The following is a 23,076-nucleotide window of genomic DNA, read 5'->3' as shown; positions in this document are numbered from 1 at the left end:
TCCCATGCAGTTTTTAACAAATAAGCCAGGGCATCGTGCTGCCTTGTTTGTAGGCTCTATGGCTTCTCCCCAACCCTCCAGTCTATCACACTTTGCAACCCCAGATTCACTCTTCCCTCCTCCTTCACATCCCACCCACATCTCCCTAGAGTGGTCTCCCCATTCTTAGGGGCTTCCAGAGCTTCAGGTATAGCTCAGGTAGCCCAGACCACGTGGTTGGCTGAGGATGTGATTTGAAACAGCTGCTGAGATCTTAGCCCCACAGTCCAACCCTAAACGCTTTTTTCTCATACCTCACACAAAGGGCTCAAAGGCCCCCTAATATAACACTTCAGCAGCGCCCCCAGAATACTTCTGACTTGAGGCTGGTTTCTATAAATGAAGGTATGCAGACCCCCAAGAGCTGGATCAGTAGGGTTAGGGCTCAGGAGGGAACAGCTTGGAGGAAAGATCAGGGTCTGATTTTGGCTTGGAGATTAAGGACGGGCCCTTTCCCACCTGTCATTCCTGAAAGCAAGAGTTGTTACTCCTTGTAAAAGGAGGCAGGAGCTCCTCCGCAGTGGTCTGGGGGAAGGGACTCGAGAGGAGAAAACTTTATTCCTAAATCCCAATAGTTTTTGATGTTGCTGGGGTCCTGAAAGGCACATTTCTCTCCCTCTGGCGTGATGAACCAGATTTTCTCCTGTCTCCTACCTCTTCATGTGTTCATGATGCCTTCTACCTCAGCTTTTCAAGGTTCTTAATTTTTTTTTAATGTTGTGGAAGTCTTTGGCTCTACAAAGCCTATGTGAAGTCTATGTACCCTTTTTCAAAAGAATGCTGTCAAATGCATAAAGTATATAACATTATAAAGCAAACCAAATGTTAGTGAAAATAAAGATGCATTTTTTCCCCCTCCAAATTCACAAAATCCCTGAAATCTCTCCACGAACCCAGACTAAGAACCTCCGAACTTATAACCCATTTCCCAACACGAGATTGCTTATCCATCTCTAATCTTAAATCCCTCTTCCTGGCTGAGCTAGGGTAGGGGGTATCCATCCCTTCAAAGTGGCCTTTCTCCCTGTTAACCTTAAGGGTCCTCAAAATTTGTTCAGGTAGCCCTGGACATTTTCTTGGCGTTTCCCAGTGAGAACAGGTGCAACATGAAGCATTCGCTTCTTCCCATTCTCCTCCAGAGCCCCCCTCCCAGAGGCCTATTACCATATCTACATGCAAAGGGTGGCAGGAGTTACTTTGGGAGAAACGCAAACCCCTAAGGCTACCAATGTGGGAAAGCAAAGAGCCAGGCAGGAACAAGGCTAATAGTGACCTGTTTATTTCCCAAGCCTCCGGGCCTGTCTTTCTGACACATTATCACAGTCCAGGTGCATGGGGCCAAAGTCAAGGTGGAGTCTGTCCCACCCAGGGCCCCTTTAGGGCCCTTTCCAAAGATAATGGGAGGATGAATTAGCTTTTGCTCATAGGACATCAAAGGATTCACATTGACCTAGGAGAGAACACAAGGAAAGTCAAGGGAGGGGGTCCTAATTTGATGTGAAAAGCCTGGGTCCAGGAGAATCTTGGCTCAGGAGAGAGCCAGACCAGCACCGCCACTGGCAAGGTCCAGGCCATGAGTGCGAGCAGGGGCTCTCTGAGAACCAGAGGTCCTGGAGAGCTTCCCTTGTGACGGGGAGGGAGGCCAGGGAGGGGAGAGAGCAGCCTAAGATAAGCCTCAGCATCCCTAAGACAAGGAGAGCAATCATCCCAGGTTCTCCCAGATGAATTCTAGGGTATAGCAAGGCACACCGAACAAATAAATAAATAAATATAGTACAATTGTTTCTATCTCAAAATAGCTTAAAAATTCCAGGCCTTTCTAGGAGGATCTCTAGGACAGTTTGGCCCCATAAAGAACTACAATACAGTGTTAGTATAACCAGTCACGAGGGGAGGGAAAAAACCAAAGCCCAGAAGCCTACATTCTTCTGCTCCCTGGTTTCTTAGAAGAAATCCATCTCCAAGGAGGGCCACAGCCCCTCACCAGAGCTCACACCAAGGAGTCCTCAGTGAATGTTAACTCCCAGCAGTGGTCCTGCTGTGCTCAGGCTGGAAAGCGCAGCCCCCTATGTTCCCAAGCCTGCCCCCCTTCCCCACAGCAGGGCGCTCCCTGTCTAGCACCAAGGCTTGGGGGTCTGCAAAGAACTCCCTTCCCTTTGCATTCGGGCTCTGTGGAGGAGAGGGGCAGGAGGAGACGATTCTAAGGGACGTGGCAGCTTCCTGTCCACTGACTATAATCAGACATTTGATTCTGGGCCAGCTCTTTTCTGAGTGCACTCTCTAAAGCAGCTCAGGCTGGGACTTCCCAGGCCAGGACCTCGGGATTCTTCCCTCAGGAAGGGGTTGGAAAACCACCTCATAGCCTGAGTTTTGAGGGCCACCACTGCCCTAGTCGGGCATCCAGGGCTTAGAGCTGTTGGTGAGATGAATAGGGGCACAGGCTGCGGGCAAGGCAGCCCCTTTGCCAATGCTGGCTCCACTGCTTGCTTTGGAGCCCATCCTCTGCACCCTGAGCTCACCCTGGTCCAGGAGGCTGAGAGCCCCTCCCGGCCGACTGCAGGGTCCGGCCTTCCTTCTAGCTTGCTGACTCATTTCTTCCTTCAGTTTTCTCAGATGGGCCCCCTTTCCTCTGCTCTGGGGCTGCTCCTGTTCAGTACTCGTTCTCCCCAGCTCTGCCCTCCTTGAGGACCCACAACCTCTTAGGCTCTGATGGAGCCACATTGGGGGTGGGCGGAATGTCCCCCAGGGCCCGCTCAGAGGGGACGGGTATGGAGCTTGCCACGCCAACCTCAAGGCCTTTGGCCTCCACGTTAGCAATTAGGAACAGAGCCAGTCTTTCAGGACAAGCCGGACAGCAAGGAGCTAGGGAGGCAGCCTTGACGGAGGGGAGGGAACTTTCTAGCTGCCTCACTTAATGTTTACAGCTGCATTCACAGAAGCAAATGCAAGCAGCCAGGGGCTCATCTCGGGAGGTTCAGAAGTACCCCGACTGCTGAAGGCCCCTTCCCCATCCCTAGTCTTGGAGAAGGGAAAGCAGATGCCCAGGGTTCTGGGGAAAGCTGCTTTGGGGACACCAGTCTTGTCATTAGCTGCCTGTGGTGGGGGCAGATTTGAGGAGGAGATAAAAAGCCTAGAAGATGAAGGGCAGAAACCACATTTTTAAGGGTTTGTGCCCATTTCCCAAATGTTCTGCTGCCTCTGGTACACAGAGGTTAGGAGAACTTGAAGATAAATAAAGCTAGGAGAGCGCTCTCCAACTGCCTGCCACAGGCAAGCTTGGTCTTGGAGGTGGAGGTCTCTCAGCTTTTCTCTAGGGGTGGCTGGGTTCCCTCTGGGAAGAAGTGGGGGGGAGTGGATGGCTGCAGGTCTTCAGGGATCTCCCAGGGATGGCTGATCCATCCTCCTCCACGGACCGGCGGGACTAAGGTAGCGCCTCTTCCTTCCCGCTACTTCACCAAAGCCCCCCGTGGCAGCAGCTCCACATAGCTCAGGGCACTCTGCAGGGAGGTCAGACAGTAGCCTTCTTCTCCAATCAGATACCTGGCACAAAAGTCAGACAGAGGCCACTGTCAGGGTGGGGACGCGACCCCGCACTATCGGTCTCTATGTCACGCCAGGGCCGAGGTCCCTCCACTGTCGGGCACATGCAGCTGCTACATTTGCTTCTGCCCACAGCAGACCGAGGAGCTGGAAGGAACCTCAATAAGCATTTACTGAGCACCTACTGGGTGCAGTGCCCTGGGGGACACAAAGGCTCCAATGGAATAGGGAGCTCCTGGTGAAGTTAGAGATATAATCAACTCTACAAACTGACACTCCATTTTTTATCCAACCTGGAGGATACTTGGTGGCCCAAAGGTTATGGATCTTAGCAACTCTTGCCCTTGTAAATAAAAAATGTGGCTTTGCTAAGAATGAGAGGAGCTATTTTCTGCCTGCATATACCCCAAAAGGCTGAGGAAGACAGCTCCAAGAAATGGCTAAGTGATCTGGAGGGCAGGGGTCCAAACAAAGATTCTGGGGGCCCGTCACAGCTCCGTGGTCTCTCTGGCAGGCGCCTACGCTCCCAGAGATATTGCTTTCCATAACATTCAAGCCCCATCTTTACCTTCGGTCTCCCTCCCTTTCCTGTCCCATCACATTAAGGTTCAGATGACTCCAAGGTCCAGTGGTTCAGCTTGCTTCCCAAGTCATACCCCAGGGAGGCTGCTGAGATGTCCAGTTTCATAAGCAGAACTGTCAGCTAGTGAGCAAATGGCTCTGACCCCAGAGAGGGGTGACTTCCTGTCTCTTCTTCCCACATCCAAGGTGATGAGGGCAAAGGGAAGACACAATGGAAGGGAGAGTGGGGATGACATAACTATATCTTTTCTGTTTCTGTTTACTAATGACTTCAGCTTTAAAAAAAAAAGGCCTAAGGAGTCACACGCTCTTATTAACTTCCTAGAAAGAGGAGAGGGTCTAAGGAAAGACTCCAGGTCAAACAAAGTCAGCAGGGTATGTATGGGAAAGAGGAGGCAAAACAATTTTAAGATAAATAGGGACATGGCAAGGAAAGCACCCACTCCATGTGCAATGACTGCTAACTATAGAGTATTTCTGAATCACGACCCAGGATATTGACTGGCCCGATCAATGACCCAGCCAAGATTTCCCGGACCTCTGGGGACCAATTCTAGCCCTTTCTCCAAATCTCCTTCCAGCAGTCAAATTTCAATTCAAAGAGGAGCAAGCCCTTCCTAGAAGCCCACCCTTATCTCTTCCAGCCTCCCCGGCCCTTTCAGCATTGATCTCACCCCTACCCCTCGTGGATGAATTCCTCCAGGGCTGCACATTCAGACACCAGCTGGGGGAGGTTACTCTTCAACACCACATAAGACAGGATGGGTAACAGATCATCGGCACCACTGCAGAGAAACCGAAAAGCAATTTACTAAGCAGTTATTGTCAGACACTGCTAGCTCTTCACATACATTCTCTCATTTGGGCCTCACAATTACTCTAGGACAGGGGTCCTCAAATTTTTTAAATAGGGGGCCAGTTCACTGTCCCTCAGACTGTTGGAGGACCGGACTACAGTAAAAACAAACACTTTGTTTTGTGGGCCTTTAAATAAAGAAACTTCATAGCCCTGGGTGAGGGGGATAATTGTCCCCAGCTGCCGCATCTGGCCCACGGACCTTATTTTGAGGACCCCTGCCTAGGAGGTAGGCGCTATTATAATGTTACAATTTAAGAAACCGAGGCAGGTGGAGGTTAAGTGACTTGCCCAGTTACTCAGCAAGTGAGTATCTGAGGCTCACTGAACCCATCTGTCTTACATCAGTTAGTAGACTCTGGTCTAAGGATAACCACTCAGGAACTCCAGTCAAATCAAGGAACCAAAGAAATCAAGGAGGGAAGGGTGCAATGCTCTCCTCACCAAACAGTAGCTTAATGGGAATAGGCTAGCAGAAATCCAGTAAAGGAAAAGTACATATGGTAGCTACATATGAGATCACTTTACAGTGTAGCCTAGGTAATAAATTTGATTTATCTCTTAATATTTTCTTCTGGTTGTTCTTCATACCATCTAGATGGAAATAAATCTATCACTCTTCCATGTTTATTTCAAATAATAAAATTAATGAATTATATTTTTGTTTTCTACATGGAATAATTATGTACTTGAATTAGAGGGGGAAGCAGGTTTCCTTTAAAATTAAAAAAATAAAAATATTAAACTTATTAATGAAAAATAGATAGCGTTTGCATAAAATAAAGGATGTAATAAAAGTAGAACATTGGGGAAAACATTTGTGATATATATAACAGAAAAAAAAACCATTTAAAATGCATTAGGAACAGGTAAAATATAACAAAGGTAACTAATGAGACATAATGGATAAGCAGCCAAAGGATATGAATAGTTTTTCAAAAGAGGTAATAGAAATAGTTAATTACCACTTGAAAAAATGTTCTTCACTAATACCTATAGATAAGCAAGCTAGACAACTTTAAGGTACCACCTCCTACCCATCAGATTGGTCCAAAGAGAAACAATAATCTTTTTTTTGTGGAAAGTAAGATACTTGGATCCTTTTGTAGAATAATCTCTCTTTGTACAAGTACAAAAACAATCATGTTCTTTGACCCAATAATCCCATTGTTGGGCATATACTCTAAAGATGTTATCAAAAACAAAAAAAGAAGGAATTTGTTAAAAGTTTTCCTATCAGCCTTATTTGTAATTGCAAAAAAGTGAAAATACATGTCCCAAAACAGGAAATGTTTATAGAAACTGTGGCATAGCGATGATACAATATTAGCATATAACACATATGAGGAATATAAACAAGGGGATATCTTTAGGAACTGCAATCAGTACAGAACAAAGTCCACACCAACCTGAACACATAAAAGGAAAAGTGAATGAAAAGGGATAAAGGTTGTGAAGATGAAATTTCATGCATTAAACTTCATTTAAATAGAAATTGTTACAAAACAAGTTGGTTGTGTTGACATTTATTAGGTTCTATCAATAAATCAATTAAAATGCAAAATTTAGGGTGCTCTGAAACTGAGATCCCTGCAAGATGGCACATTAATGGAAAGAAAAATAGAAGCGGCCGCCTCCCTCCTCTGTGGCTAAGGTGGACTGGCTGCATATAGAAGGGAAAACTTGGCAGATGTCCAAGTGCCCTCTGGACTAGCATGATACTTAGCACAAACAGAATCGATCTTAAAGGAAGCCTCTCTAGCATCTGCCTTTTTTCTACTGGATTGTGCACCTAACTTGTAGCCAGTCACAGCTGGCCCCTGAGTCTGTCCATTTTCAAGATTCCCATGTGAATTCAGCTCTGATGTAGAGAGGAGGGCTAGTACCCAGGCCCTACTAGGGAAGGGATCTTCACCCAGCTGTTTTCTAGTTTATCAACCCCTCCACAAGTACTCTCAAACCCATCATTCTGCAGATGACCAACCCCTTCACTTTCTCCCTATTTATGCGTTCTTTGCTTTCCATCTTCCCCCAGAAAGCTTTCTTGTTCCTCCAATCACCCACTCCTTTGAACAGGCTGTGCCCAGGGCCTGGAATGGCTCTTTTCAACCCCAACTCTTGGAAGCCCCAGTTTTTTCACAGCTCAGGTCAAGCATCACCTTGATGCTTTTTCTGATATTCTGCAAACAGTATTCTCCCAACCAAAATTATACTTATGTATTGATTGTATATGTGTGTTTCTATGTAATATATACACACGTATACATTTACTGTATGTGTATATAGACACACACACATATATATTTATATTTATTCTTGTGTGTATATCTCCCAATAGAATGTGCGCTGCTTGAGGAAAAGGATTTTTTTTTGCCTTCACTTACCCAGCACTTAGCCAAGTGTCCAACACAGAGTTGTCAGTCAATAGTTTTGTCTCTTGCTTACTGCCATCCCTCCCCACTTTCCTGTCTCCTCTTTATGAGTCTCTTTTGCAGTAGAGAACAAGAATTTGGTTTCTTTGATGCAGATGGTATTTTCCATTCCAAGTTGATCGGAATTGGCTCGGGTCACTCAATTGCTGAGAAGAGCCAAGTATCTACTTCACTGAGTGCCAGAACAAATTCTGGGGATATAGAAATAGAAGTATGGCCCTTGACCTCAAGGACTTTACATTCTAATTGGGGAGACAATCTACAAAATATTGCACAAACAAGATATATGCAGTGGAAATGGAAGGCAATCTCTGAGAAAAGACAGTATAGTGAGGAGAGACCTGGAAAGGCTCTTCAAGGAGGGGTTTGGGGTGGCTGGGTGATGCAGTGGGGAGAGTGCAAGGCCCTGTAGTTAAATCTGGCCTCAGACACTAAGCACTTATTGGCCGTGTGATCCTGAACAAGTCACTTAGCCCTAATTGCCTTGTAAAAAAAGGGGGGGGGGGATTTGAGCAGTCTTAAAAGAACCCAGGTAAACTGGGAGATGGAAGTAAGGAGGGAGAGCATCCTAGGCCCAGATCACAGCCAGGAGGGAGGAGTGCAGTCAGGAAATGGAACAAGAAGGTCAACAGAACTGGACTGTGGACTGTGTAGAGGGGGGGAATATTTAAGAAGGCTGGAAAAGAACCATTCTGGGAGGCAGGGCGCAGCTGTGCCCCCCAATTACTCACTTGTACATACCCTTTGGTCCATTCCACTACTTGGACTATTCCTCAAAAATAGTCTAAGAAAGGAGAAAGAGCCTGTATGACCAAACTACAGCCAGCAGCTCCTTTCGAGATGCCACAGAGGCAGAGCCCCGGGGGGCGCCCAATCTGGGAACGTTGGAACCAGGGACGGAGTGTGAATGTGAGGGAGTGCAGCTGTACCCAGGAGAGAATGAGGGGACGATTTCAGAGAAACCTGGGGGGGGGGGCGAGTGTGACAGCATTTTATATCTGCTTCTGGAGCTTGGTGGGTGACACAGGCAGATCTTCGTTTTAGCTAAGAGGCCGAGGAGAGCAAGGACTGGTGTGGAGAGTGCCTGGGGCTTTGAGGGCCTGCACCAAGGTGGGGGCAGATCCAAGAAAGCTTGGTCACAAGTTAGATATGTACGAGTTTCAGTGAGGAACTAAGGCTGCAGGGTGCCTAAGACACAGGGTGCCTGGGAGGGTGGGCGCTCTTGACAATAACAGGCAAAGAGAGGAGGATTTAGGGGGGAAAGTAATGAGTTGTGTTTTAGATGGGCTAAAAGTTTGAGATGTCCCAGAGGCAGTTAGTGACACACAGCTCAGGAGAGGTGAGGGCTGCAGACAGAGATCTGAAACCCATCAGCAGAGAGGTCATAACTAACACAAACCCCACTCACATCACATCCAACCCTAAGGATGGGGGAAAGCAGCGGCAGTTCAGACTTCCAAGGGGGGTGTCTGGTCCTGAGCACAGAAGGACTGAACTGTGTACAGTATATCTTTTCTCCTAACTTGCCCTGGGCATTAATAGCAATGGTCCACATTTACATAGCTTCTTAAGGTCTCAAAATGTCTTTATCCACTGTTATCGCATTTGCTCTTCACTGAACCCTCTCCCTTTTATAAATGACTAAAGTACACACATGTTCAGAAACTAGCCTGTGAAAAGTCTCTGCATACGACTAAAGTAGGATTTGAATCAGGGATTCCTGAATAGAGCACACCTGAAGTCATAAGTGGGACTCCATGACTCTTGCAGCCCCTGGTTATCCACTGTTATCCACTGACTATGGCTGCCATTGCTACACATGGCTGGACCTGCCTAATCCCCAGCTTGGAGCAGATTTCCTCCCCAGAACTGGGTCATCCTGTTCTTGACCTCAGGCCCTTTCCCTCTGGGCCTACCTCAGGAGAAGGCTGCTTCAGGTCTGGAAGCCTAAGATCCCAATGTGGGGAGTGATTGCCAAAAGAGAAAGTGGATGCAATAAACACAGGGCAAAAAATAGTGAAGAGTGACTAGGCAGCTCCCAGCTGTTAGGGTCAGATGGTGGGATGAGGCGCAGGGAGGATAAAAGAACCCAGCATCTCCTCCAGATAGGACAGAGGTGCAGCACTGAAACACGGGAAGCAACGGTCCCAGAACGCTTTCACAGGAAAAACCCATCTCCTGGCTTCTCTGATAACCAGGACACCCACGGGGCCATTCCACTGCGGCAGGTGCAGAAGCTGCACCCACACCAACTTTTCAGGGGTGACCACCTGGCTTCTGTAGCAGCCAGGCCCCAAGCATGGCTTCTGCAGCAGACTCTTCCCCGCGGCTTGTGCCTTTCAGAAGTGAGCCTTCAGGGGCTGCCCTGGGGCTCCCAGAGCTGCTGCCGAGGGTGTTACCGAACCCACAATTCTCGGGCACGTTCCTGCTCCCAGCGTGGCACACCAGTGGGAAGGACGCAGAGAGCAGTCTTAGGCCGCATGGCGTGATACTCACATGGCCATGGTACTGGGCTGCAGGCGCGATTCCCTGACCCCGCAGTATTCCTCGGCGCACTCACAGATTGTGCGAAGAGCTCGAACTGCAGGGTGAAGAGGAGGCTCTGGTGAGCAGGCCGACCCCTGGGCCTCCCCACCCCAGTTCCCGACCGCCCCTCCTATTACCAATGCACTCCAGCTTCTTCTGAGGACAGCTCTCCAGAACCATCAGCCCCAGCTCTTGGACTGCAGTACAGTAAGGGTAAGAAGCCGACCCTCGGAGCCCCGACTCCTGAGGGAAGAGCTTGGAAGCAATGCCCAGGGCAGAGGGAGGCATATTTCCACAGAGTTCCATACTCCTTCTGAGGGCCGTTTCTCGGGCTTGATAGACAATCCTGTTGGAAAAGAGGTGAGGCTTGGACTGGGCTTGAAGGAATAATGGCATGGGGAAGGTCTATTTCCCCACCCCAGGGGTCTCGGAGATTCTGGGTGACTCGTAGGGTGGAGGTTCCTAAAACACTTCTCATCCACTTTTGTGGATGAGCAGGTGGACGGGTTATGTCCCTGCCTACCAAAGGACTGTGGGATCATCATTCATACTGGTCTCAGGTGTGCATGGGTGGGAATGAGGGTTGGGGATTTCTTGTCAGGCCCAAGGAAAATTGAGTTGGATGGTTCTTCAGAAATCATACTAAGGGGACACACGAAGATGATCCCCAAGCCTGTGATGAAAGATGAGATGAGAGGATGAACAAAGAACCATCTAAAGACCTGAAATGCCAGGGGAACATTACACCCAAAATGAGACAGGCTCCTAATGATGCTTACAAAACACTAAGAATCAAATCCCTGTCCCCAGAATGAATTACAATTAGTACTACAAATTAAGTTGGAAAATCTTCTAAATAAATAAGAGGACCCCAAGACAAAAGATGCCCTTTGTTAGCTGTGAGAAGGAAAATTTAAAAACAAAACAAAAAAAATCTTTGTTTTTTGGAAAAAACAAAGCTTCTGGATCCTTATTTGAATTTTGGTCTTTATTAGCAGCAGGTGTATAGTGGTACCTCAGAGTTGTCTTAATTTGCATTTCTCTGATTAATAGTGATTTGGAGCACCTTTTCATATGATTAGAAATAGTTTCAATTTCTTCATCTGAAAATTTTTAACCATTTTGACCATTTATCAATTGGAGAATGGTTTGAATTCCTACAGATTTGAGATAATGCTCTATATATTTTAGAAATGAGGACTTTATCATTTGAATTATCTTTTGAATGTAAAAATTTTTCCCAGTTTACTGCTTCCCTGCTAATTTTGTCTGCATTAGTTTTGTTTGTACAAAACCTTTTTAGCTTAATATAATAAAAAATTATCTATTTTGTGATCAATAATGATCTCCAGTTCTTCTTTGGTCACAAATTCCTTCCTCTCCCACAGATCTGGAGATAAACTATCCTATGTTCTTCTAATTTGTTTATAACCTTATTCTTTATGGCTAAATCATGAACCCATTTCGACTTTATCTTGGGATATGGTGTTATGTGTGGGTCAATGCCTAGTTTCTGCCATACAAGTTTCTAATTTTCCCACTAGTTTTTGTCAAATAGCAAGCTCTTATTCCAAAAGTTGGGGTCTTTGGATTTGTCAAACACTAGATTACTATAGTCATTGTCCTGTGAACCTAACCTATTCCACTGATCAACTACGCTGTTTCTTAGCCAGTATCAAATGGTTTTGATGACTGCTGCTCAAAAAATTATCAAACTTTACATACCCCTTTGACCCAGTAGTGTTTCTACTGGGCTTATATCCCAAAGAGATCTTAAAGGAGGGAAAGGGACCCATATGTGCAAAAATGTTTGTGGCAGCCCTTTTTGTAGTGGCCAGAAACTGGAAATTGAATGGATGCCCATCAGTTGGTGAATGACTGAATAAGTGATGGTATATGAATGTTATGGAATATTATTGTCCGGTAAGAAACAACCAGCAGGATGATTTCAGAGAGCCCTGGAGAGACTTACTTTTTTTTTTTAAATTTAATAGCCTTTTATTTACAGGTTATATGCATGGGTAACTTTACAGCATTAACAATTGCCAAACCTCTTGTTCCAATTTTTCCCCTCTTACCCCACTCCCTCCCCAAGATGGCAGGATGACCAGTAGATGTTAAATACATTAAAATATAAATTAGATACACAATAAGTATACATGACCAAACCGTTATTTTGCTGTACAAAAAGAATCAGACTCTGAAATATTGTACAATTAGCTTGTGAAGGAAATCAAAAATGCAGGTGGGCATAAATATAGGGATTGGGAATTCAATGTAATGGTTTTTAGTCATCTCCCAGAGTTCTTTTTCTGGGCATAGCTAGTTCAGTTCATTACTGCTCCATTAGAAATGATTTGGTTGATCTCGTTGCTGAGGATGGCCAGGTCCATCAGAACTGGTCATCATATAGTATTGCTGTTGAAGTATATAATGATCTCCTGGTCCTGCTCATTTCACTCAGCATCAGTTCGTGTAAGTCTCTCCAGGTCTTTCTGAAATCATCCTGTTGGTCATTTCTTACAGAACAGTAATATTCCATAATATTCATATACCACAATTTATTTCAGCCATTCTCCAACTGATGGGCATCCATTCAGTTTCCAGTTTTTAGCCACTACAAAGAGGGTTGCCACAAACATTTGTGCACATACAGGTCCCTTTCCCTTCTTTGTAATCTCTTTGGGATATAAGCCCAGTAGTAACACTGCTGGATCAAAAAGTATACACAGTTTGACTTTTTGAGCATAATTCCAAACTACTCTCCAAAATGGTTGGATTCGTTCACAACTCCACCAACAATGCATCAATGTCCCTGGAGAGACTTACATGAAAGGATGCTAAGTGAAATGAGCAGAAACAGGAGATCATTATACACAGCAACAACAAGATTATACGATGATCAATTCTGATGGATGTGGTTCTCTTCAACGAGAGGATTCAAACCAGTTCCAATTGTTCAGTGATGAAGAGAGCCATCTACACCCATAGAGAGGACGGTGGGAACTGAGTGTGGACTACAGCATAACATTTTCACACTTTTTGTTGATATTTGTTTGCGTTTTGTTTTTCTTCTCAGGTTCTTTTTCTTTCTACATCTGATTTTTCTTGTGCAGCAAGATAACTATAAATATGCATACAATATTGGATTTAACATATATTTTGACATATTTAACATGTATTGGACTACCTGCCATCTAGGGGAGAAGAGTAGGGGGAAGGAGGGAAAAACTAGGAACAGAATTTGCAAGGGTCAGTGTTGAAAAATTACCCATGCATATGTTTAATAAATAAAAACCTTTAATAAAAAAATTTATTTAAAAAAAATTTTAATAGCCTCATTAGGGGAATTGGTTCCCCCCTCCCCGCCCCGCAAAAGGTATAAAGCTAGCATCTTAGTGAATAGCACTGATTCTTAAAATGGTTTAAAAAAAGAAAATAAAAAAAAATTTTTAGATAACCTAATTAGGGGAATTGGTTCCCTGCCCCTCAAAGGGTTCATTTAAAACCAAGGAAGAGTAAACATCTTATCAGAAAAAATAAATAACCCAAGATATAAGAGGCTCTGAGTCCTAGTACTAGCTACCATTTATAATACTAGCTAGCACATATAAATAGTCTTTACATATATAAATAGCATATATAAATAGTCTTTACACCTATGGTAAAGTGCTTTGTATAGGTTATCTTGGCTGATCCTCATAGCAGTTTTGTGAGTTAGGTGCTACCATTATCCCTATTTTACAGATAAGGACACCGAGGCTGAAACTGTTTTAAGTGACTTGTCCAACATTATACAGCTAGTATGTGTCTGAAAAAGGAAAAGCTATAAAAGTGAGCCAGAAGGCATTATATACAGTAAGAGGTAAATTCAAGTAGGTAAAAAAAAATGCAAATATGATTTTGCGAGATGAGACATTGTTTGAGAGCTTACAATTCAGCTACTTAGTGACCTCCTATGCATAGGAGTGACAAAATGAGTAACAAAGAACATATTTGGAGAAGGAAGAGATTCACAAGGACAGGAGTGGCTTCAAAGATCTTTGAGAAGCAAAGGGAACAGAAGAGAAAGCATGAGCCTTGTCTACCAGAGATGGAGGGGACCACAGGGGCCATTTAACCAACACTGAAAAGGAATCCTGACTATAACAAGTGGGACAAGTTGTCCCCCAACCTCCGATGTGGAGGCACTACCATTCCCAAAGACATCCATTCCTTCCTGTCCAGCTCCGTCTCAGAGAGCGAGGACACTGGTCTGGTTAAGGGGAAAGGCTCCTGGGGAAGAATAGGTGCTATTAAGCTTAAAAGAACTGGCAAGCCTTAAGTGCCATACCTGTAGAGAGCCAGCAGAGGTGCCCACAGCAGGGAGAAGAAAGGCTCCTCAATGCAGGCCAGACATCGATCCTTGGAGGCGGCTGTGTTTAAGCCTTCAAATGCCAGGAGAGTAAGGGAAAGCAATCTGTCTGCCGGGAGCAGAATTAAGGACATTTGTGAGAAGCCACAGGAAGTGCTAAGGAGCCCTAGGTTTCAATGGCTTTATTTATTAATAAATCTCTGGAACAGTCCACACTGGCTGCTGGAATGCACTCTCCTCCTGCTATGTAATCCCTAGAAGTCTCATGCCTCAACATCTTCTGCAGGCTTTCTATTTTCCTAGCCGCTGTATCTGTGGGTGCCCATTGGACAAATGACACTGTCTATCTTAATGGCTATTATTTGTGAATAATAGGAGAGAGACTCTAAGGATATAGGGGAAATAATCTTCTCTTCTCAGAGGCCTGAGAGTCCTCTGCATGGTTAGCCCCACAGGAGAAGCATGGAACACAGCTGCAGACTGCTGTGAAGAGAAGGGGGGCCGTGACTGCAGTCCCTCTCTGTCCCTGGGGTCTGTGTGAGAATTCAGCAGGCACTAAGGAGATGCAGCCCCCCTCCTTCCTCCTATCCCATTCCTGAGGCTCCCTTGGGCAGCCTCCCAGGCCACCGTGGGCCCGGCCGCGTGTGCCCACTGGCCCCGGGGCCTTCCAGGGTGAGGAGCTGTGGTCAGGGACAAGCTCTCTCTGCTCAGGAGTAAGGCTAACTGTCTCAAGACCAAGGGGCCCAGGTCAAAAGGGAATGGGGCTTGGCTCCCTCTTGTGGCCGAGGAGCCTCAGAGCAGGACATTCAGGGTGGGGGAGTGGGACTCCGCCTTCCCTTTTCTCCCCCTCCCAGGCCCGCAGCCCACCCTCACCAACAGCGTTGTGCACATCCTTTACAATGCTCTTCAGCTGCTCTGGCAACGTCAGCGGCTTCTTGCCGGGGGTCTGTGACCCTGTGAGCCCCCCGGGCCCTCGAGCCCAAGTGTCCGGAGCTGCTAAGAGATGCTCCAGGTCCTCAAAGGAGCTGTCCTTGTCCAGCAGGCCGGGCGAAGGGGAGCCGGCAGAGCTGCCTTCCGTCTCTTTGTCCGGGGGGCCGGGAGGCGGCAGGGGGGCGGGGAGGGCAGCTGGGGAGTTTTCCTGGTTCAGCCTGACAGGCTCAGGGTGGGAGAACATGCAGTAGAGGCTCTGGGAAGCTCGAAGCCTCCGACTGCCGGGGGCCAGCAGCCCCTCGGTGTCCAAGGAAAGGGAAGGGCAGCCCAGGCTGGTCTTAGAGTCGGCAGCATGCTTGCTGATAATGGGGTACAGCCTGTTGTACACAGCACACTGCAGCTTCTTCAGCAGCTGGGAGACCGGGTGATCGGGGAAACTAGAAGCCAAGGGAAAGCGGCTGGTTAAAAAAGCAGTGAAGTGTTGGGCCAGCCATGATCCCAGGGAAGGGCGGAAGTCAGGGAGCCGACTCCTGACCCTGGGCGGCCGCAGAGGTCACTGCGTGGCCAGGGCAAAGGCAGGTGCTTCTTTCGGACCCATCCCATGCTAAGGAGGTGCCCTCAAGGAGAGCTCTGGCATTCGGGACAGGCTCAGGGTGGACAGTCAAAGCAGCCTGACAGAAAGACCTTGGGACACTGGATTTCCCGTTTCCATCCTGACCCCAGGCTCAGTTGATGCCTTGGGTCTCTCCCTGCTCCTAGCTGCCCCCTCTACCTCCCTGTCCAGTCTCTCATTTACCACCTTTCCCCAAAGAGGCCGCTGCTAGGAGCTCCCTTCTCTCCATCTCACCTTCCTCTGATGAACAGGTGACTCTTCTCTTCACCAAGGTGAGTACTGCCCTGTGTATCCTGCCTTCACTGGATCAAGGTGAATTCACACAATGTATTGCCAAGCTGGCCTTTCAACTTTCAATGTTATCTCAGCACCCATCCATCCTTTCCACTCAGTCACCGTGTGCCATTTTCAGGCCTTCATCACTTTTTTACCTGGACAATTGCAAGTCTCTAACTGATCTTCTGGTATCCGATCTCTCCTTTGACCATAAGCCAAATGATTTTCCTTAAATACAGGCCTGATTGAGCTACTGTCCTGCCCAAGACACTTTTGTGGCTCTTGGAGCAAACAGAGTTCTTCTCCCTCCTTGGCATTCCCACGGGGTCGCCTACTTCTGGCTGGGCTCCCCTTTATTCCCTCACCTGCAGACCTCTGTCCTGGGCCAAGAGCTCACTCCAGGCTCCCCCGCCTCTTAAGAATCCCTCATTTCCTCAGTAAAGGCTCTACCTTGTACATGAACCTTCTCCTGATTCTACTCAGCGGCCAGTGCCATCGCCTCCCTCCCCGCAATCTGTGGAGCGCACAGAACACTTGGGCCTGGAGTCAGGGAGACTCGTCTTCCCTAGTCCCAATCCAGCCTCAGACACTTCCCCGCTGGAGGACCGGGGGCCAGTCACTTTCCCTGTCTGCCTTAGTTCCTCATCTGTAAGATGGGCTAGAAAACGAGCAGAAGCAGCCCAGGGTGCCCTAACTCTAACCCCGCTGGGCGCTGCCAGATGAGGACCCGAAGGCCGGCTCCCTGGGCAGCCTGACCCTGAAGTGGGAGGCAGGAAGAGCTGGGACGTAGTCTAAGAGAGCTCGGACAAGCCATAGCCTCCTGAACCTCCACTCTGTCATTGTATCAAGGTGAACTCTTTGTGTATAGGGCTCAGCTGAAGGAATAAAGGAGGCTTCCTTTGCCAACCAGGAAGAGTCATTAAATCAGCTGCAACAATTACCATCCCTATTAGGCAGCTAGCTGGGCAAGGAGGGGTGGGGCCAGCTACCTGAGGAGGTGGCAGACCAGGCTGGTCACCAGGGAGAGGTCGTTGGGGTTTCTCTTCAGTTTGGCTTTCCAGTGCTTCGGCCAATCCTGCCAGAAGAGAGGTGGCGGTCACCAACCGGCACAGGAGATGCCACGGCCTCCCCAGGCCACGATTTGGGAGCAGCTCTTTCCAAGGCTTTCTCACGTGAGGCCGGCCCCCTCACCCCCAGGCCTCCCTGGCCAGAGGCTGCCCCCCCCCCCCACAAGACTCACGTGGTCTTGCTCATACTCCAAGATGGCAGCATAGAGGGCCCGCTGCTCCTGCTCTTCCGGAGTCAGGGTTACACGGCTACAAAACCTCCTATGGAGAGAGCATGGGGGCAGTGACTCAGGGATCCCAGGCTCCCCAATTTCCAAACTCTCCGAAAGATGGGAAGTTTCACCTGTTAGCAGCTTCCTGCAGCCGCAGCCTGCGCTCCTCCATCTTTCTTTGTAGCTGGAGCAGTCAAGTCAAGGAGACATGTGCCTGAGTTGGAAGGACCGGTCACTGTGGCTAAGTGTTGGGATACTAGGCCCCAAAGCTTCTTGGGAGATAACTTCTTTCTAGGACCAGGCAAAGTTAAGCCCATCTCCCCAGGGCCTCCTTGGGCTCAAACTGCTCTTAATCCTTCCACATTCTCAACAGAGCTGTGAGTTTGACACTTCTATGTACAAAAGGATACTGTCTCCTCCCGGGCTTTGGCAATTACCAGATTCTCCATCATTTGCCGCTGCAAGGACAGAGTCTGTGACATGAAAGAGAAGAGGGAGGTTCCCTCTATCATAGGCAGCCTGCTTCCCCAGACCATCCCCGTTACCTTCAGAAGTTCTGGCCCCTGATCCTGCTGCCAATGCCTCCCCCACCCCCACCCCCCCAAATCTCAAAACCTCAGCTCCCACTCTAATTAGAGACTCCTCTTCTTCTTCTTGCTCAGGAGACTCTCCACCATAGAGACTAGTAACGGAGCAGAGACCTCACTCACCAAAGATGTCTTCTGCACTGCCTGGCTGGGATTCAGCCGGGCCATCCGGGCCTCATAGGAGGCCTTCAGCTTCTGATTCTGTAATGAAGCCTCTTCCAGGGGGGTCAGTTCCCTGCAAAATGTCCATAAATTGACACACTTCCTTGGAGTCCCCAGAGTGCTTTGGACATGCTTGTGTTCCTGGAGCCAGCAAGGCAACAAGTGGCGGCCCCTCTCAGAGCTCCTGGCTTCAAACTGCAAGGGGAGGTTGTGCTGGCTGGCCCCATGGGCACCCCATAGCTCACATGTGAACAACACACACACACACACACACAAAGTCCCACTGATAAAGCCAAGGGCTAAATGACTATCACATCCATGAATCCCTGTAATCTAGCCAAAAGCCCCACCTCTCTTGGTCCTGTAGCTTACATGCAAAGAAGACATGGGTCTACAGAGTGAAGGTGATTGAGAGGACACTTTAAATACAACCTAACGTGGGACCTCCTTGTGCTCTTCTATTACATTTAGGGATTCTGAAGGAGATTATGGGAGAGGCTCATCAGGAGGAGGAGGAGAAGAAATCCTTGGAGGGGATGAAAAGCAAAATAGACCTATCCATCCCAACTTAGTTTTCTACAGGAAACTAGGATCAGCTGGCTGTCTTACAGCTTAGGCAGGGCAATGGAAGGCACTCCCAGGGAGTCAGGAGAAATAAGAATAAGCCTCTTGAGTTGGACTTCAGAGTTCTACCACATCTGATTGTCCCACCAGCCCCAGAAACACTCCCTCTGTCCTGCCCTGCTCCCCTCTTTGGCAAGGGTCTGAGGTGTCGGGGGTTGTTTTTTTTTTTGTCTCTCTTACTTCTTAGAACTTTGTGATTCAACCACCTGCAGCTTCTGGAAGATTTCAGGGGGTAGAAAGGGACACAGTTTTCCTCCCTCATCTGAATATACCCTGCGGTGTCGGCTGGCTGGATTGTGGCCTGGAAGAGCCATTGGGATGGTTGGTTTCAGTTGGGTTGTCCCTGCATGATACACAAAGCCAAGGGTCAGAAGAAACTAGATCATACTGCATTAAAGCTGAAGGAGAGAAAGAAATCCCAGAGAGCTCTTCCTTCTGCTAAGTATTCACTCACCCAGTTTGGCAGCTGTTGACTTGGCCCTTTCCAAACACTGCTCAGCCAGCTTCAGCATCTTTGGAGTGTCTGAAGTCACAGTGTCACCCCCGTCTGATGGAGAAATAAGACAATAATTTGGGTTCAACTGGATCTCCAAATAGGGTTCTCCCCAAGCTAGGGCAAGATAAAGGGTAAAGTGAGCAAAAATTATCCCATTCCCCAGTGTTCCCTGCGGAACACATTCTAATCATATGGTATTCTCTTTTGTCTTCTCCTCCTTCCTCATCTACATTCTGAGCTTTTTGGGGGAAGGAAAAAAAGCACTAGAATTACTGCTTCTGTTTTACACATTTGGAGCAGTTAGTCCAAGGAGAAGAACTAACTTGACTCCCAATGTCAGAGTAAGAATGAGAGGGGAGTATCAAGCTTTTCTAAGACCATCAGGAAAGAGTACTAGGTCTTCTGGTCCTCAGACCAGTACTCTAATCAATAGACCAATGAGTATAGATCCTTCCCCCCCCCATCTTCACATATAGCCAACAATGAGACAAAACAGAATCTACCTATGAACAGAGGGCTCTCCTTAATTCTTCCTACTCAGAAAGAAAGTTTGTGGACCATGTCCTCTGAAGAGACTTCAGGGAACAAATTTTGAGGACCCTTGGAATTTCTCTCTGGAAACAACTGAGATTCGCTGTGACCAACTTTCAAGTGCTGAATCTCTTCTATTCTGAGAAGTTCGGGGTTAATAAAAAAAAAAAGCAAAACTGACATACAGGACCTGCCAAGTAATGAGAAGCCAGTGCATCTGCTCTTATCAAAGGAAGAACCAACATTTCCAAGTCCCCGGGTACCTTTTGTAGTCCCTGCTTCTTCCAGCAGCACCTGGGAAATGTAGTGGATGCTCTTCAGGTATTCCAGGTAAGCCTCCTATTTTCCAGAGGGAAAGAGAAGGCAAGGTCAGCAAGGGCAAGGCCAATCAAGGACTCCACCTGGTTCAGGTCTAGAGCACCCAATCATCTCAAACAGCAGGTAAAACTCTCCCATTTCTCAATGAGTGAAGACTTTCCATTGCACCCAATATTGGCTGGTTCCATTTTTTCTCTCCCAAAGGTCTAATCAGTGCTATTCATATCTATAAAGCTTAAACTACATCAATATTAAGCAGTGAATGACTGGAAATCAACTGGGCAATTTCTTTCTGACTTCTCCTTAAATATAAGAAAGAAATGAGATTTTTACTTGAGGATAGAAGTAGCCGTAAGCTAACATGCCACGCTCTTGCTCATGAAGTGAGCCTGTAGCTTTTCAAGCTTTCTATCTCCAGGATCTAAGTTTTTTAAGTAAATCAGTAAGTTCGGAAAGATGCTTGAGGCTCCTCTTCCTTCACAGTTTCTCCAGCCCCTGTCCGATATACAAGTCTATGCACATTAGATTTACGGTGTCAGGCGTTGGGCCTGTGTCCGGGTTAGCCTTTCTCCTGGGGCATAACGAACAGGCTCGGTCCCCTGGGACCAGGGGATGCTCTGGGAGCCCTTTTCTGAAATGGGGGCTCGGCGCCCCTAAAACCTTCCCGGAGTTTCCTGTAGTCGGCGCTGCAGGGACAGGCCAGTCCGGGGCTGGGGAATCTCGGTGGGACTCGTAACTCAATGACCCTCGGCAGTCCCCGCGACGCCAATAATTGTCCGTGCGGCAGCCCTGCGTGGAGGGGAACCTGTTTCCCAGGACCATAACTCGGAGAGAAAGGAGGAGACCCAGACGCTCGCCGCCCCCGGCGCTGCCGGGCCGGCTCCGCCTGCTTCTCCCTGTTCTCCAATTGGGACCTGGCTCCTAGTTAACGCGAGCCCCAGTCTCCCCGAAGGAAGGTCCTGGATCCCGTCCGTGACTCCCCCGGCTCCCGCCCCGGAGGCCGGCCGGCTCCGCCAGGCTAGCTCTCGTCTTCCCGACCGATCCCCAGGCGGACACAAGCGCCTCTGGGGAAGGGGGCCCGAGCAAAGCCGGGCAGCGCCGCTGGGGGGAGCCCCCGCCCCCGGCCCCCCGCGCTCCTCCGGGCGCACCCCGGGAAGCGAAGGGTTGTACACAATGAGGGCGCCCCGGGGGCTCCCGAAGCCGGACTCTCCCCGTGACAGCCCCGCCGCAGGGCCAGGGAGCTCGGAGCGGGCGGGAGGGAGGGAGGCCTGCACAAGAGGGGTCTGTATCCCCTTCCCCGGGCTCACGGGGACCCTTCCGCACAAGGACTCCCCTCGCCACAGGGGCTTCCCTCTCCTGCCCCTCCCCCTTTCCTTTCTCACCGGGGCTCCCCCTCCCCACAGGGCCTTCCCTCTCCTCCCCCTCCTCCTGCTTTTCACAGGGCCACCCCCTCCTCTGAGGGGCTTCCCTCTCCTCCCCCTCCCTCTCGAGACCGCCCCTGCCCCTCCCCTTTCCTTTCTCACCCGGGGCTCCCCTCCCCACAGGGCCTTCCCTCTTCTCCCCCTCCCCTGCTTTTCACAGGGCCACCCCCTCCTCTGAGGGGCTTCCCTCTCCTCCCCTCCCTCTCGAAGACCCCCTGCCCCTCCCCTTTCCTTTCTCACCGGGGCTCCCCTCCCCACAGGGCCTTCCTCTCCTCCCCTCCCCCTGCTTTTCACGGGCCCCCCCCCTCCTCTGAGGGGCTTCCCTCTCTCCCCTCCCTCTCAGGGACCGCCCCTGCCCCTCCCCCTTTCCTTTCTCACGGAGGTCCCCTCCCCACAGGGCCTTCCCTCTCCTCCCCCTCCCCCTGCTTTTCACAGGGCCCCCCCCTCCTCTGAGGGGCTTCCCTCTCCTCCCCCTCCCTCTCGAGACCGCCCCTGCCCCTCCCCCTTTCCTTTCTCACCGGGGCTCCCCCTCCCCACAGGGCCTTCCCTCTTCTCCCCCTCCCCCTGCTTTTCACAGGCCCCCCCTCCTCTGAGGGGCTTCCCTCTTCTCCCCTCCCCTTCCCTACCAGGCTCCCCTCGCCCGCAGGAGCTTCTCTCTCCCCTCCCCAGAGGCCGCCCCTGCCCTCCCCGCCCTCCAGGTGCTGCTCCTCCCCTTCGAGTCCCCCTCCCCCAGCTCCGCTCACCAAAGGCTGATTGCCGGCGTCCAGCTCGATGGCCCCGTGGGCCAGCTTCATGGCGCTCTGCAGCGGCTTCATCGCGCAGTCCCCCGCGGTCGCCGCCGCCGCCGCAGTAGCCGCCATGGCGCCCGCCCGGCTGCGGGGAGGAGGCGGCGGCGGCGGTGACGGGCGGGGCCGGGCGGGGGACCTGCGGTGGGCCGGAACCTTACGTTAAGGGAACGAGGATCGGACGGTGCACAAGGTGGCCGCACTTCGTCCCCAGCAGCACCCGGACAGCGTTAGCGTACGGACTGACAGGAAGTTCCGGAAAGGCGTCTATTTAGCTCGATTTCCCTGTGGGTGGACCAGGCTCGCTGCCAGATATGGCGCATGCCCAGCAGGGTTCTCCCCGCCCCCATCCCTCGACTGATGACTGACGGGTCCGCGCCCCCGCCCCAGGCTCCGCCCACTTCTGGCTCTCAGGATTCCTAGTCCGAGTACCTTAAGGCTCAGTGGCCGCGCGCGGTCCAGAGGGGCGAGCTGTCGTGGCAACGGCTGAGGACAAAATCCCCAACTACGTAGAGTAAATATAAGTTTATATAAATATAGATGGAGGGGCCATAGCGATTCCTCATTTTGCAGAGCGGGAAAGATACAGAGAAACGCACTTCCTTGCTAGAGGTCACCAAAGTGTCCCTCAGAAGACCCGAGCCCAGGGAAGCCCGAAGCTTTAGGACACGCTCGGGTGGCTGAGACTGGGGGCCGCGATTACAGATATCAGATCTGGAAACGTC

At 49.4% G+C, this 23,076-nt stretch overlaps 1 protein-coding gene across 3 annotated transcripts; it reads right to left on the bottom strand.

Moving 5' to 3' along the window:
* Nucleotides 1-1,300: 1,300 nt before the first annotated feature.
* Nucleotides 1,301-22,853, bottom strand: VPS9D1 (VPS9 domain containing 1). 3 transcript variants are annotated; one of them, XM_031950107.1, is made up of 16 exons: nucleotides 22,784-22,853; nucleotides 22,310-22,636; nucleotides 20,091-20,166; nucleotides 19,255-19,347; nucleotides 18,981-19,143; nucleotides 18,138-18,249; nucleotides 17,838-17,900; nucleotides 17,559-17,611; nucleotides 17,389-17,476; nucleotides 17,138-17,223; nucleotides 15,203-15,696; nucleotides 14,309-14,438; nucleotides 10,113-10,321; nucleotides 9,946-10,030; nucleotides 4,842-4,946; nucleotides 1,301-3,579 (listed from the first exon to the last, which is right to left on the bottom strand). In XM_031950107.1, exons 2-16 carry the CDS (start codon nucleotides 22,424-22,426, stop codon nucleotides 3,486-3,488), a joined length of 1,968 nt encoding a protein of 655 aa, XP_031805967.1. In that variant the 5' UTR covers nucleotides 22,427-22,636; nucleotides 22,784-22,853; the 3' UTR covers nucleotides 1,301-3,485. The 3 variants fall into 3 exon arrangements, with proteins under 3 accessions (XP_031805967.1, XP_031805968.1, XP_031805969.1); XM_031950108.1 differs by lacking the exons at nucleotides 22,310-22,636; nucleotides 22,784-22,853 and adding an exon at nucleotides 20,479-21,500; XM_031950109.1 differs by lacking the exons at nucleotides 22,310-22,636; nucleotides 22,784-22,853 and adding an exon at nucleotides 19,800-19,966 and having other exon boundaries at nucleotides 20,091-20,161.
* Nucleotides 22,854-23,076: the final 223 nt, after the last annotated feature.

Source organism: Sarcophilus harrisii, chromosome 2, assembly GCF_902635505.1.
Source record: "Sarcophilus harrisii chromosome 2, mSarHar1.11, whole genome shotgun sequence".
Classification (NCBI taxonomy): Eukaryota; Metazoa; Chordata; class Mammalia; order Dasyuromorphia; family Dasyuridae; genus Sarcophilus; species Sarcophilus harrisii.
This window is presented reverse-complemented; position numbering and strand designations above follow the sequence as displayed.

Coding starts and splice junctions, on each gene's coding strand:
- VPS9D1 (XM_031950107.1), bottom strand. CDS start 22,426: ATGGCGGCTACTGCGGCGGCGGCGGCGACCGCGGGGGACTGCGCGATG. Junction 4,947..9,945: donor CAGCCCAGTACCATGGCCAT/GTGAGTATCACG, acceptor GTTTCTCTGCAG/TGGTGCCGATGATCTGTTAC. Junction 3,580..4,841: donor GAGGAATTCATCCACGAGGG/GTAGGGGTGAGA, acceptor CTTTTGTGCCAG/GTATCTGATTGGAGAAGAAG.